The sequence below is a fragment of the Epinephelus fuscoguttatus genome, linkage group LG3, assembly GCF_011397635.1.
Source record: "Epinephelus fuscoguttatus linkage group LG3, E.fuscoguttatus.final_Chr_v1".
Lineage (NCBI taxonomy): Eukaryota > Metazoa > Chordata > Actinopteri > Perciformes > Serranidae > Epinephelus > Epinephelus fuscoguttatus.
This window is the reverse complement of record NC_064754.1, coordinates 9,294,534-9,308,841: the sequence shown is the minus strand read 5'-3', so window position 1 is coordinate 9,308,841 and position 14,308 is coordinate 9,294,534. Positions and strand designations below refer to the sequence as shown.

Here is a 14,308-nt window from a genome sequence, read left to right as displayed (position 1 = left end):
CTTACATTTTGGGTTTGCTGCAACTTATACCTCATTTTGCTTAACTTAGACCTGTTGTCTAACCTGGAAATCCAGATGCCCCGCCCCTAGCAAATTCCAATTTGGCCCTGACGAGCAGAGCCTGGTGAATCGCCATTGGACCAGTCAGATCAGTCTGTCTGACAGAGGCGGGCTCTGGGCGGCATAACATGATGTCAACAGCACCACGCCGTTGGAGTCGAAAAGTAAACAGCCACGATGGCAGCTGCCGAAGGACCGCGTCCATTCAATTTAGCTTTGGAAGAAACGCTAAGTCAACTACACTTATCTTTTTCCTTGAGAGGGGAACAGAAGACTGCCCTAGAAGCCTTCGTTTAGGACGTTTTTGCTGTTTTGCCGACGGGATACGGCAAAAGCATAATATATCAGTTAGCCCCACTGGTTGGCAAACCAATGGGGCTAACTGCAATGAATACGTCACCTTGTTTTTTGCTCTGATTGACTATCGTGCTATCCAATTGCGTGCGGCGGCATTTAATATGCCTCAGTTAGTGCTGCCCCTTGGGTACGAAGGGTGTATCAGTGAGGGCCAGACTCAAAATCTTTCTAGATTTGAGTCTGGATTTCCAGGATACCTGTTGTCCTCACTTGTGGAGATTTTTTTGAGACATGTAGTGGTAGCAAACTCACAAAACACTAATCCATGTGTAAACAAAATGGCAGCCATCTCTGCCAAGTCAGGCTATAGCTGATCCTGACACAAAAGTGGTCAAAACCTGATGAAATTTTATGGTCAAAACTTAATGCTTAATGACATTTGCATGAGCTAAGATGCTGTTTACTAGGTGTTACTTTCTTGAGAACATTGGGACTTTATTATTGTATTATTCACACAGGCCAGTTAGTTGTGACAGACTGTTTACGAGCGCTGTCTCATTCCAAAGTTGTTGAAATCCGGTGCTTAGGCGGTGACTTGCAGCGTCAGAAACCAACAAAAAAAGGCATCCTTTAACATCTGCATGATACGCAGCCGGTTGCCTTTATAATTTAACGGCACCTGGCGCCATCAGGAAAAAACACTGCGGGACAAGGGCGAAAGTTAAGGCAGTGAAAGTCTGAGTGGGGAGGGTGGGAGGGGTGACGGATGGGTCCAACAAACATCGACTTTCACCGCTCAGAGAGAGAGCGGTGTTTGCATCCCGGAAGATTTTAAAGCCAAACCCTGGTCTTTTTTCCTAAACCCAACCACGTGCTTTTGTTGCCTAAACCCAACCATGTGTATTTGTTGTTGAAGGGAAAAAAAACGTCAATTCGCAGTGGTGTACGGACGTAGTGCATTTATTTCCTGTGAAAACCTAAGTGTATTTTGAAAGAAGACAATGCATGTAACAGGCAGAACTTGACATGGTGTCCGAGGACGTCAACAACCAACACACCCAGGGTACCTTTCACGTCGTGTCTGGACGTGGAAAGTCTATGACCAAACGTCAATATGTGACGAGGTCGGAGTGAGAATGTGTTGTTCCCACAGACAAAAACTACTTTCCTAGCTTAGTATGGAGCAAGGAAAATTCATACAGACCTAGAAAATAAACACATCACAAGGCTTTTAGATACGTTGCATTGTTTGCCATGTTCAGGCATTGAAAGGAACAGTTTTGAACAGTTTTAAACTTGAACAGTGACCCCTAAGCCATAGAATTACAAAACCTTAACAACTGTTGCATTGTTTGCAATTTTGTTTTTGCACAACAATGTTCAGACATCAAAATAACCGGTTTTATATTGATTACACATTTGATGGTAAAACTGACTGAACTTGTATAGCACTTTTTTAGACCTCTGACCTCTCAAATCACTTTTACACTACATATCAAATTCACCCATTCACACACACAGGATACATGGTGCCACTTGCTTCTCAGTAGTCATTCACACACACTCACTCACCGATGAAACAGCCATCAGGGGCAATTAAGGGTTCAGTATCTTGCCCATGCTTCGACATGTGGACTGGAGAAGTCTTATGATTGGTGGACAACCCACTCTCCCTCTGAGCCACAGCTGTCCACATTTGTGACTATTAAAAATAATCCCTGTCTTATGAGGACATTTTTCCCCAAAACTACTTATTGTTCAAGGACAGTACTTCCTCTTTTTCATACTTATCAGGTCCTACTTATCCCAGATAGCTACCAGAAGTTAAAAGTGCCAACCAAACAAAAGCTCAGGGCTCAGGAGGATAATAACAATATATTGCAAAGCATTTGTGTGACTACCTTGAGAGCTGACACGCAGTTTTTCTGTACTGCTTTTCTATAACTATTATGGCAGATCACTAAACCTTTACTTGACACACACTTTTTTCCCACAACTGAACACCTACAGCTTACAGTTAAAGGGGTACTACTGCGATGTAGTCGCACGTCTGTGCCACTGGGAGTCTCTAAGACTCTAGAATCAGCCAAGCCCCAAAGATGCAGGGTCCTACGTTTCATGAATTTACACTTTAACCATCACTTAACTTTTCATCTAGCATCATCATGTAGTCAAAATTTCTACTGATCCAATGTAATATTAGTCCAGTAGTACTTGTCTTGATGAGTCAACCTCTTGTGTGAAGAATCATGTCACACTTATTGTACATAGAGTATGATGTTAACAATTTAAAATGGTATAAAGAGAAATAAGCAGTCATTCATACCTGAGATGTACACGATGAAATATGCAAATAAACATCCAGCTCCTAGCAACATCATGGCTGGTGCAGTCTCTAAACTTAGAATCTAGAAAGAAATTGAATAACAGCTTTTGTATCGATGTTTTCACAATGCAAATCCCCCAAAAGTATGAAAAAATGTATAAATGTATAACTCACCAGTCTCTTTACAATGTTAAGGCTGAAGGAGACAGAATGGAGTGCTAGTCAGTGTACAGGAGGTGGACGAACAACACGCAGTGTCACAACCAAATTTCACTCCCTTCCTCTTTAAATTGCTGACTGATGAAAATAGATTTATTTTTACACGGAACCCTCTGGATTTTATCTACAGACAGCTCATACAGTTATCTCTTTACTCTTAATCTTATATAGCGCTTTGCGACATTTTCACGTTGTGTAACTGCTCTTCATTTCATTAGAAAGCAGATTCTCCAGGAGCTAAAGAATTAAACAATATAAACAAATCCAACCAAATAAGCACTAAAAAGTAATGATGCTCAAGAGCATGATTTCAAAATCTGATATAGATTAAAACACTATTGAATGCACTTTATAATAAAATTCGAGCAAACAATTGAAAAGGTTACTGACTTACTGTAAATCATCAACGTGACTCCACAATTATCTCTTCTAACACACTATTATTCTTAGAAAACATCCCGTTACTTAATTTCCTAGTACTTTGCTTGACCCTTAAGTGTATTTGATTTCTTGACAACTGTTGGAGCTGTTTATATGAATATGCATATCAGCAAAATACATCTTTAGGTTTCTAAAGCTGCATGCAAATGGTGTCAACATGTCACGTATTCAACACAAGACTTACTGGCTCTAAGGACTATGAATGATGATATCTGAATGTGGAATGTGAACATGACACAATTACCGAACATGAACATTTAATTACTGCCACACATAAACAAGTAAGATACAAGATAAGATAATTTAAAAGAACTTAACTATGACAAGCTCTGAAATTTTCTCCTGTAATACCCCAGGAACCATGAACAGAGGAGACATTTAATCCCTCAAGCATGTTCTGGGACTCCCTCATGGTCTCCTACCAGTTGGACTTGCCCGTAAAACCTCTCTCAAAATGTTCCCAGGAGGCATCCTGATCAGATGCCTGGACCACCTCAACTGTCCTCTTTCGATGTGAAGGAGCAGCAGCTGTAGTCCGAGCTCCCTCTGGAGGCCTGAGCTCCTCACCTACCTCACGTTATCTCCAAGGTTGAGACCGGTAAACAGTCCACCACAATGCCTGCAACACTGCTGATGCCACGCCAAATTGCATGCCCATCTCACAAGACTCCGATATACTTGAACTCCTTCACTTGGGGCAGTATCTCTCCCTACCCAGAGGGGCAATCCACAGTTTTCTGGCTGAGAACCATGGCCTCAGACTTGGAGGTACTAAGGGTGTTTGACATATGGTTCTCTTTAAACAAACCAAACTCAGTCCTCTTAAAGTGGACCAAAATGTGAACCAACAAAAAAGAGACTCAGTTCTTCTTGTGTCCACATCATCAGTACATTTCAAAGAGAACTCAGTTCTCTTTCTGGTCAGCTTCAGCTCTGATGGGGCCTCAGTCCTCTTTCTGTTCACACTGTAGCCTATATATAATATATGTTGACATAGTTTTGTTTTTACTTTGACGTGGCACTGCAGTGCAGTTATGAATCCCGTTGCATTCAGATGAACTTAAAATTGGAGGAAAACCTTAGCGTTTCTGTGCTGTAGACCGTTGCCATTTGATGTATTCTACATTCCCCATCTGGAGACGTGCAGTTTCATCTGTGGACCTAACTGCTCTGCGTCCTGCATCCTTGCAAGCATTACAGGCCGATGGGGGTTTCATCTGTTTTTTAGCAGGCTGAATACAATGGCAAAGACCAAAGCGAACCCGGAGTGCTTTGTGTTCACAATGCACAGGTTCAGTGAACTGCACAGATGACCTGAAGCATCAGAGGGGTCTGAGTTCTCTTGGTGTGTTCACATGTGCGCAAAAATGCTGAGTCACCGCTCTATAGGTTCATTTGGAGGGCTAAAAACAGTTGTATTTATCTATGAAGCCAGAAGAAAGTAATCAATTAACTAAACTTCATAACTGCCTTAAAGACATAAAAACCTGGATGAACACCAATTTCCTGATGTTAAATTCAGACAAAACTGAAGTTATTGTTTTTGGCCCCAAACAACTCAGAGACTCTTTATCTGATGACATAGTTTCTCTAGATGGCATTGCTCTGGCCTCTAGCACTACCGTAGGAAACCTCGGAGTAATATTTGATCAAGATTTGTCTTTTAATTCTCATTTAAAACAAACCTCACGGACTGCATTTTTTCATCTGCGTAATATTGCGAAAATTAGACCTATCCTGACCTGAAAAGATGCAGAAAAATTGGTCCACGCTTTTGTTACCTCAAGGCTGGATTACTGTAACTCTCTATTATCAGGTAGCTCTAGTAAGTCCTTAAAAACTCTCCAGCTAATTCAGAATGCAGCAGCACGTGTACTAACAGGAACTAAGAAACGTGATCATATTTCTCCTGTTTTAGTGTCTCTGCACTGGCTCCCTGTAAAATCCAGAATTGAATTTAAAATCCTACTGTTAACTTATAAAGCTCTAAATGGTCAAGCTCCGTCATATCTTAGAGAGCTCATAGTGCCTTATTATCCCAGAACACTGCGCTCTGAGAACGCAGGGTTACTTGTGGTCCCTAAAGTCTCCAAAAGTAGATCAGGAGCCAGAGCCTTCAGCTATCAGGCTCCTCTCCTGTGGAATCATCTTCCTGTTGCGGTCCGGGAGGCAGACACCGTCTCCACATTTAAGACTAGACTTAAGACTTTCCTCTTTGATAAAGCTTATAGTTAGGGCTGGCTCAGGCTTGCCCTGTACCAGCCCCTAGTTAGGCTGACTTAGGCCTAGTCTGCCGGAGGACCCCCCTGTAATACACCGGGCCCCTTCTCTCTCTCTCTCTCTCTCTCTCTCTCTCTCTCTCTCTCTCTCTCTCTCGTATTCTATTACTGCATCTAGCTAACTCGGCCATTCTGCATGTCACTAACTCGGCTTCTTCTCCGGAGCCTTTGTGCTCCACTGTCTCTCAGATTAACTCATATCACAGCGGTGCCTGGACAGCGTGACGTGTGTGGTTGTGCTGCTGCCGTGGTCCTGCCAGATGCCTCCTGCTGCTGCTGCCATCATTAGTCATTAGTCATACTTCTACTGTTATTATACACATATATACTATTGTCACACATGTATACTGCCAGATATTAATACATACTTTCAACATATTGTACCACAGTAGCCAGAACTATAACTATAATATTATTACTTTCAACAATGTTGTTGTAAGCTACTGTCATTACCTGCATCTCTCTCTCTCTCTCTCTCTCTCTCTCTCTCTCTTTCATTGTGTCATACGGATTACTGTTAATTTATTATGTTGATCTGTTCTGTACGACATCTATTGCATGTCTGTCCATCCTGGAAGAGGGATCCCTCCTCACTTACTCTTCCTGAAGTTTCTACCGTTTTTTCCCCGTTAAAGGTTTTTTTTGGGGGGAGTTTTTCCTTATCCGCTGTGAGGGTCCAAAGGACAGAGGGATGTCGTATGCTGTAAAGCCCTGTGAGGCAAATTGTGATTTGTGATATTGGGCTTTATAAATAAAACTGATTGATTGATTGATTGATTGATAAAAAGGACCAAGTGTGAAAACACCTTAAGAGGACTGAGTTTGGTTATTTAAAAAGGACTATATGTGAAAACACCCTTGGAGGTACTTCAGGTGTTTGCACATGTAGTTCTCTTTAAACAAACAGAACTCAGTCCTCTTGAAGTATAAATACAATAGCAAGGAGCAAAGCAAACCTGGAGCGCTTTGTGTTCACAAGACACAGGTTAAGTGAACCTCACCACGGACTTGAAGCAAACCAAACTCAGATTACCTCCCAAGGTGGCTGGAGTTCTCTTGCAGTGTTCACATATGAGCAAAAAATGCTGAGTCACCCCTCTGAGTCCACTTAGAGAGCTGAAAAAGACAGTGTGAAAACACTCTGACCCTCATCCTGACCGCCTCACACTCTGCAACACACCTCCCCAGTGCTGAAGGTCATGGTGTGATGAGGCCAACAGAACCAAATCATCTGCAAAGAGCAGAGATGCAATTCTGAAGTCCCCAAACCAGACACTTTCATCCCCCCAGGCTCAGACAAGCTCAGACCGTTTGGACTTAATATCACAAAATATATTCCTTCCACATTCATGGGTTACGTGAGTTGAGGAAACGTTAGCCAATAACAACATTTTCTATTTCGCTTTCTATTAAAGGTTACTTTTTAAATTGATTATAAATTGTAAGTAATGTGTTTATATATGTTAATTATCATACACCAAGAATAATACACTACAAAGGACATTTCCTTCATATGGTAGAGCATGGCGTCAACATTAGCATGGTGTGGTTATTAGGAAGATAATGAGTCATTTAAAAAGGTCATGATATCAGTTTTTCCACTTCAAACAGAGCTAGATAAACAGATGAAGGCAGTTGTGTTGAAGTGGGACATCCACAGACCAAAGGAATTTTTCCACTACCTAGCAACAAAAAAACGTTTACTGCTATAAACAGATTATAAATGATATCTAATGCATTCATAACATATTTATTCAAATGATTACATATTTCAGTTTCAAACCCATTATGAATTATGCTGGATTAGAAAGTGGTTCAAATTTTAGGTGTGGGTAAAGCCAAGTAGAGTTTGATTTGGTCTGTTATTATTATGTTTAGGTCAGTCTTATTATTTTTATTTTTTTCCACTTTTGACTGTGTTTGCGCAACCTTTCCAGGCTGCAAAGACAACAGTTTGTACAATATCCTCTATCAAATACCATAAAACGTCAATAAGTAGCCCGGGCCATTACATGCCTACATCACTGAACTCTGCAGGCTCATATTTGGGACAGGCAGCTATATGAGACAGGCCTTTAATTCCTTTTACACAAAATTGTTGCTCAACAAAGATGTGAAACATGACCCAATGATAATGGCACCTGGCATACAACACCACTTTATTCTGTTAAAACAATACTCACAACTTGGATTCATTTTTATGAAAAACCCTTTGATTGTCATGATTGGTTGGTCCTCACAGACTAAAGGAATATAGATAACTTACTGGGTAATCGAGGATTGGACACATATTCTGACTTAATGGCCGCTTCAGAAGAAGGGAGTCACTCCTTTTTTTTTGTTGTGCTGGTAAATCTGAATAAATTACAGTCTTCTCTGGTGCTCATGGTTTCAGTAAAATGAAATGAACTAAGCTAACGATGTGTAGCATCTCCATATTGACAGAAGTTTAAACATTCATATTTGCATGTGCTATCTAAACAGCTAACCAATGTTAGCTCAAGTGGTCAACAATCTGGTTTTATACATCCAAAGAATTCTTGCTTGGCAATAAGACCAGGCATCTAATTAAGACAGGTCTTTAATCGTCAAAATGTGTAGGTACATCAGGCTAGTAAAAAGGACTGGGCATTTAATCGGGATAAGGATTTTATATGAAGTTTTATGGTATGTCAGTGGTGTCTACATGAGGCATTTAGTCACTCCATTCCTATTCAATCAGCCCGGTCTCACTCTAAAGTTGATGAAATCCAGCGCTTGGGCAGTGCCGTCCTTTCACATTGGTATGATACGCGGCCGATCACCATTATAGTTTAATGGCATCAACATGCCTCAAGGGGAGACGCGGCGGGACAAGAACGAAAGTTTAGGCAGCGAAAATCCAAGTAGGGTGGAAGGGTCCAACAAACGCCAATTTTCAGCCAGGAGAGCAGTGTTCACGTCCCATTAAATTATAAAGCCAACCGCTGTTTTTTTCCCTAAACCTAACCACATGTTTTTATAGCCTAAACCCAACCATGTGCATTAGTTGTTGGAGGGAAAAAAAACACATAAATTTGCCTTGTTATACTGATGTAGGGCGTTTGTTTTATGTATGTCAACGTTAAATTTCCTGTGAAAACAGAAGTGCAGTTTGAAAGAAGACGATGCATTTAACAGGCAGAACTTGACACGGCTTCCCAGAACGTCAACAACCAACCAGGGTACCGCTCACATCATATATGGATGTGTAAAGTCCATGACCAAACATTGATATGTGACGAGGTTGGAGTGAGAACGTGTTGATTCAATACCAAGCACTGGTCAGCAGATGTCACTTTAAAAAACACTCCCAAGTCAATAAACCCATTTGCAGGAATAATTAAATTAATAATTAATAACAACTAACACTTGAACAAATAATAACTGGAATAATTATTGAATTGTTTTCCTTGTTATTGTGCTTTTAACACATTTCTTTGTCTTATTTTAATTACTTTAAATTGCCCGTGTTTGAAAGATGCTATACTGACAAACTTGCATTGCCTTTGCTGTTTTCCTAAAACATAACTCCTGATTCAAAGACCTTCATGATCATAAAGAACATGAGAAAGAAAGAAAGAAAGAAAGAAAGAAAGAAAGAAAGAAAGAAAGAAAGAAAGAAAGATTGTTTTGTCCATTTAGGGGCAGAAAAACTAAACAACAAAATTACAAACCCTAAGCCCTGACATATTATCGACTTGTAAAGCGTTACGGCTGATGTATTTGTATAGACTATTAAAAATTCAGATGACACAGAAAAGCACCTTACAAAATTAAGTCTAAAATCCACTCTCAAAATAAAAATAAACGTCTGCAAGCCTGCGAAAAATATTCCAGCATCTGTCAGAGGAGGTCTCTGAGAGTACATATGAGTGCTGTATCTGTGTACATGGTTTTATGTTCTAACACACATGTTCTCTCCCTTTTAGAAAGATGCTGTCACTTAATCTAGTAAAGCTCATGACCTTCACCAGTATTTTTAAATGTGGACATATTAGGTTAAATTTCCTTGCAACTGTTAGCTCTTGATTCACATGCACTTACACACTGTATCATGCAAAAAGCATCTTTAGTTTGTTAAGACTTCAGAAATCGAAGTCACATTGCAGCCGCACACAGACATGGTGACACTGAAGGTATCAGCAGTCTCCATCTGTCCCCATCCAGGATGTCTGTTTCGATTATGACGTGACAACTGTGGGCCACATCATCTAACCATGACTATTTTACTGTCTTATCAAGAGGCTTATCAGGCTGTCTGAGGGGCAGGGGTAAAATAAAAATAAAAATGGTATCCGTATTTAGAAAGTTTTCTAGGGCAGTGTATATGATGCTACATCTTGTTTTCCCTACTGGAGGGGAACCCTGGAGGGCACTTGATCATGTTTCATCTGCCATCATCACTCACTTAGTTAATATTTTACTATATCTATTCTCTTTCTTTATTTTTTGCTGTGGAGCAGTGATAGTGAACTAAAACAGTGAAATGGTGGCTTGTACAGCTGAACAAGACTGAAACATATGTTTTCACATCATCATTTGAAACATTTCTAAGATGTTAATAAAAGCCACTTTGAGTTATTAGCATGTTTGTTTGTTTGATTTTCAAGAGAAATAAATTTAGAAATGACACAGTGCACTGAGTCTGTATTAACATCTTCATCAAAAAGGTGTCACAATAACTTAACTCCCACTTCCCACTTGAAACCACTAGAGGGAGATGATGTACACTGTTAGACTGCAGCAGGGCCAAATGAGGTTCAGTCTCATCAGAGGTACACTGACGGGCAGTACACTACATTTTGTCTGACTGTAGTAGAGTTTAAAAAAATCTACCCTGGTATATTCTGATAGGGCTACTTGTACTGTATCTAACTGATTATGCAATGAAATGCAATATATTAAAAACTTATTAGAGCAAAGCAGAAGTGAAGGAGTGCTGCAATAGAGAACTTCCGAGATACAGTGTCGCTTAAACTCATTAACTGATGATGATGAAGATAATAGTTGCAGCTCTGGTACTTGTACATTCTCCACTCCCTCTGGTTCATGTCAGTATGCCGCTCCTCAAGGTTCAATTCTGGGCTCTCTGTTGTTCACTTTAAAGGTCCAGTGTGCAAGATTTAGGGGGTATATTGGCAGAAATGGAATATTACATAATAAGTATGTTTTCTTTACTGTGTAATCACTTGAGAATTGTTGTGTTTCATAACCTTAGAATGAGCTGGTTATATCTGCATCCTCGTTCACGGAGATCGCCATGTTGCACTGCAGTTTTTCCATAGTAACCCACAACGGACAACCAAGCACTGGCTCTAGATATGACCATTTGTGATTTACTTTTTTGGCACTGGCCACCATAGTCAGCAGCCCCTAATGTGAAACTGCTTTATTCAGTGTTTTTACTGGGTCAAATCACCAGGTCCTTCATTTGTTTAGGAGAAGAAGAGACCTGGATAATTCAGCTCTTGGTAAAAACCTCCTAAATGTCTGGATCTAAAGAGATAAAAGGTGAGCACACATTAGCAGCTGCTAACATGCCAAACAGCATTAAAAAAATAATGATTTGTAACGTGAAACTGCTTTATCCAGTGTAAATACCGGTTTAAATCACCCGGTTCGTTTGTTTTGGAGAGGAGGACACCTCTGGGGATAATTCAGCTCCCAGTAAAACCCTCTGGTCAATGAACACTCTGGGCATTCTAACCGGGAGAAGTTTCAGCAGGTTGCAATCTGCAATCCTCACCACTAGATGTCACTAAATCTCCCTGAATCTTACACACTATGCCTCTAAGGCAAATCAACTTTATAAGAGCTACTAATAGCTGCAAGTTTGTACTAAAATGAACCTAACAATGGAAGATACCAACTTCATTTTTCAGCTGCTGAAGCCTTATAGGTTTTCCTCAGCAGAGGTCTTGCTTTGGTAAGATATCTTTACATGCCTACTACACCAGAGAAAAGGGGATGGAAACGGCCTTCTTCAGTGAAGTGTCACACAAGTTAACATTAGTCACTGAAGGCAGAGGGATAACAGACACTCATAGCCAATGCTGGAATGAAACCAAGTAGCCTACATTTACACTTTTTCATATTTGCAAACACATTTTGGGTGATTGGGACAGTGCTAAAAGGCTTTCTAATAAAGAAAATGATCAACCTTACAATGGAGAACCATTGTTTATGCTCTGTATGCTCTAGATCCTAGAACCTCTTCATGTGTGTAGAACCCTAATCAACCATGAAATTATGGACTATAGCTGTATTTTGCTAGATGTTTTTACAGGCCATTTTTGGACTGACCTCTTGACCAAACCCTAACTAATCCTGATTAGCATTTTCTTAACCTTGACTAAATGTATTCATTTTTTTTTTTTTAACTCAAACATTTTTGTTTAACCCAAATAAATGTGTTCAATGACTTTTGGATTTGTGTGATTTTTCTAAATCAATAAAATGTGTCCAAGGAAATTTGATGGTAGAGAATTAAGGGAGAGTGAGAAAAGACAGGTTTGTATTGCACGAGTTCTGGACAAAATTCAGCAATAAAGTTAAGCAGAAATGTAAATGGCCTCTTAATTCATCATGATGACCAGGAAAAGAAAAGTGTGCATGTAAAATTATATCAGAATATGAAATAAATTGTGCAGTAAATATGCTTTTACAACCCTAAATGAGTGACAAGATGTGCTGTCCCAATTACCCAAATGATACAAAAATAAATAAATAAATAAATAAATAGATGCTTGGGGTCAGTTTACTTTAAATGGTATGTAACGCCTCCTTGGAATATAATAAAACTTTCCTTTCTCCTCAAATGGATGGGTAACATATTCAGTATTACAGGAATGTATCATTTGAAGGGTGTTTTTCTGATTTTATGACAGAAGGAGGACATTCAAAAACTTCACCCTTAATTCACCCTTACATTTAATACTTTATAGGCTACATTTTCCTGAATATACTTTCATACTTTTCCTAAAGTAGCACTTTTAAGGCAGGACTTTTACTTGATGATGGAGTCCGTCCATACTTTTACTCAAATACAGATGTGGAAACTTGCTCCACCACTGCTCACAGCAAAACACAGCTCAGACTATCGTGAGAGTCAACAGCTGGCAGAGGAAGTTGGATCTCTATTCTGGCATTTCTCTCTCTGTCCTCCACACTTCCAATGTCTCTCTGCCTCTTTCTCCCTCCCTCCCTCCATCCACTTCCTCTGGTGTCTCTCCTCCCCTCCTCTCCCACCCTGACAGCCTCTTCCCTCTTCGCCGCCGCTGGAAGCTCAGTTGACCAGCGTCGCAACTGGGCGATGCGCCTCCAAGCAGATCCTCTACCTTCCTGGATTTGACATTCCCATCGCTGCCTGCATCCTCACATCTGAGTGACATTCAGCTGTCAGTGATTTCCTCAGCTTGCGTCAGTCTAATTTTGACAGAAAACTATTCACAAGACAAGGTTTTCGGCTGTATATCCGAAAACTGACCACTCGCAACAGGCATTTTATTCCCTCTTGAACGATCCCCTGTGGGAGGATTTGCTTTCAAAATATTTTAATTTGAAACCAGCCAGAGACAGCTGATAACTTGATCGGAGATGGTTCAGGAAACGCCGGACAAACTCGCTTGATTTGGGTGATTTTTGTCCTCAGTTTGTGTCTATTGGAGGCTCGAAAGCATCTTCAGACAGACCGCAGGGAGCAGAGGAGGCTGTTACACCGTCTACAGGCTGTTGTAAGGTAAATCCTGAACAGATTCAGCCACTGGCTTGTCTTCTTTATCCTAACAAAAATATCAGTCTAAAAATCACTGAATGATACTCTGTCACAGTTTAAAACAGTAGTAGAATTTAGAATTTATTTCCGTCATGTATTAATCCACAAATTCATGTAAATAAAGTCACAGCTTCTCACAGAAAATGGCAGATACTTAAATAGTGCAGTGCAAAACATTACAATAAAGTAATTTAACATAACTTCAACACTTCTGCAGTCTGAAAAAGATGCAGGCTGAAGCTACAGCTTATAACACCTACCCATTTTAACAGCTCATATTTAGCAATCAACAACAAAACAAAACAAAACAAAACAGGCAAACAAGGCAAAATAGCAACAACAATAAGAAATACATCTTACAAAAGGCAATTTAAGTTCCTGTACCTTGTTGTTTTACATCAGTATTGCAGTTTGATCATCCCTTTTCATATATGATTAATACAATATTTTTAAACTTCTGTCTAAATCTACTTAATGTTCTACATGTATGAAAAATGTAAAAATGGTAGTTTTAAACACCTGTTAATGTCGGTGACAGTTATTTGAAGTTGGCACAAGTCAGCAGGAGAGATATATCTCCACTCTTGGTTCTGATTTGCCTCAAATTACATTTTAAAACTATCAAAAGTTACATTTTTCACCTCATCTGCAGCTCTTTACCAATATGAGGTTCCCCAAGGGTCCATCCTGGGCCCTCGGTTATTCTTCTTGTACAGCTTGTACAGGTTTAAATAAATTTTATTCTGAAGGTACTGGCCCAGTGTGTGCGTGATCGTTCATGTATTCCAAAAAATCACATGGTAATCATTAATTGATGTGTCTCGAAGAAATTTCAATTTCAGTAACTGATTCATTTCTTTGGTAATTTGGTAAAGGTAAAAAAGGAATATT

General features: G+C 39.8%; 2 protein-coding genes across 6 annotated transcripts in view; one reads left to right on the top strand and one right to left on the bottom strand.

Annotated features, from left to right (window-relative positions):
* The window catches only part of LOC125885958 (sialoadhesin-like), a 29,321-nt gene extending 26,405 nt beyond the window's left edge, over window positions 1-2,916 (bottom strand). For all 5 annotated transcript variants that reach the window (XM_049571830.1, XM_049571831.1, XM_049571833.1 and 2 more), the window contains exons 1-2: window positions 2,858-2,916; window positions 2,684-2,765 (exon numbers count right to left, since the gene is read on the bottom strand). In XM_049571830.1, the coding sequence (XP_049427787.1) occupies window positions 2,684-2,738 (55 nt within the window). In that variant the 5' untranslated portion in view covers window positions 2,739-2,765; window positions 2,858-2,916. The remainder of the gene's footprint in view (window positions 1-2,683; window positions 2,766-2,857) is intronic.
* Window positions 2,917-12,904: 9,988 nt separating this feature from the next.
* The window catches only part of LOC125885838 (zinc finger protein GLIS2-like), a 43,255-nt gene continuing 41,851 nt past the window's right edge, over window positions 12,905-14,308 (top strand). Inside the window, exon 1 of the mRNA XM_049571637.1 lies at window positions 12,905-13,381. The gene's annotated coding sequence lies outside the window, so the exon portion shown is untranslated. The remainder of the gene's footprint in view (window positions 13,382-14,308) is intronic.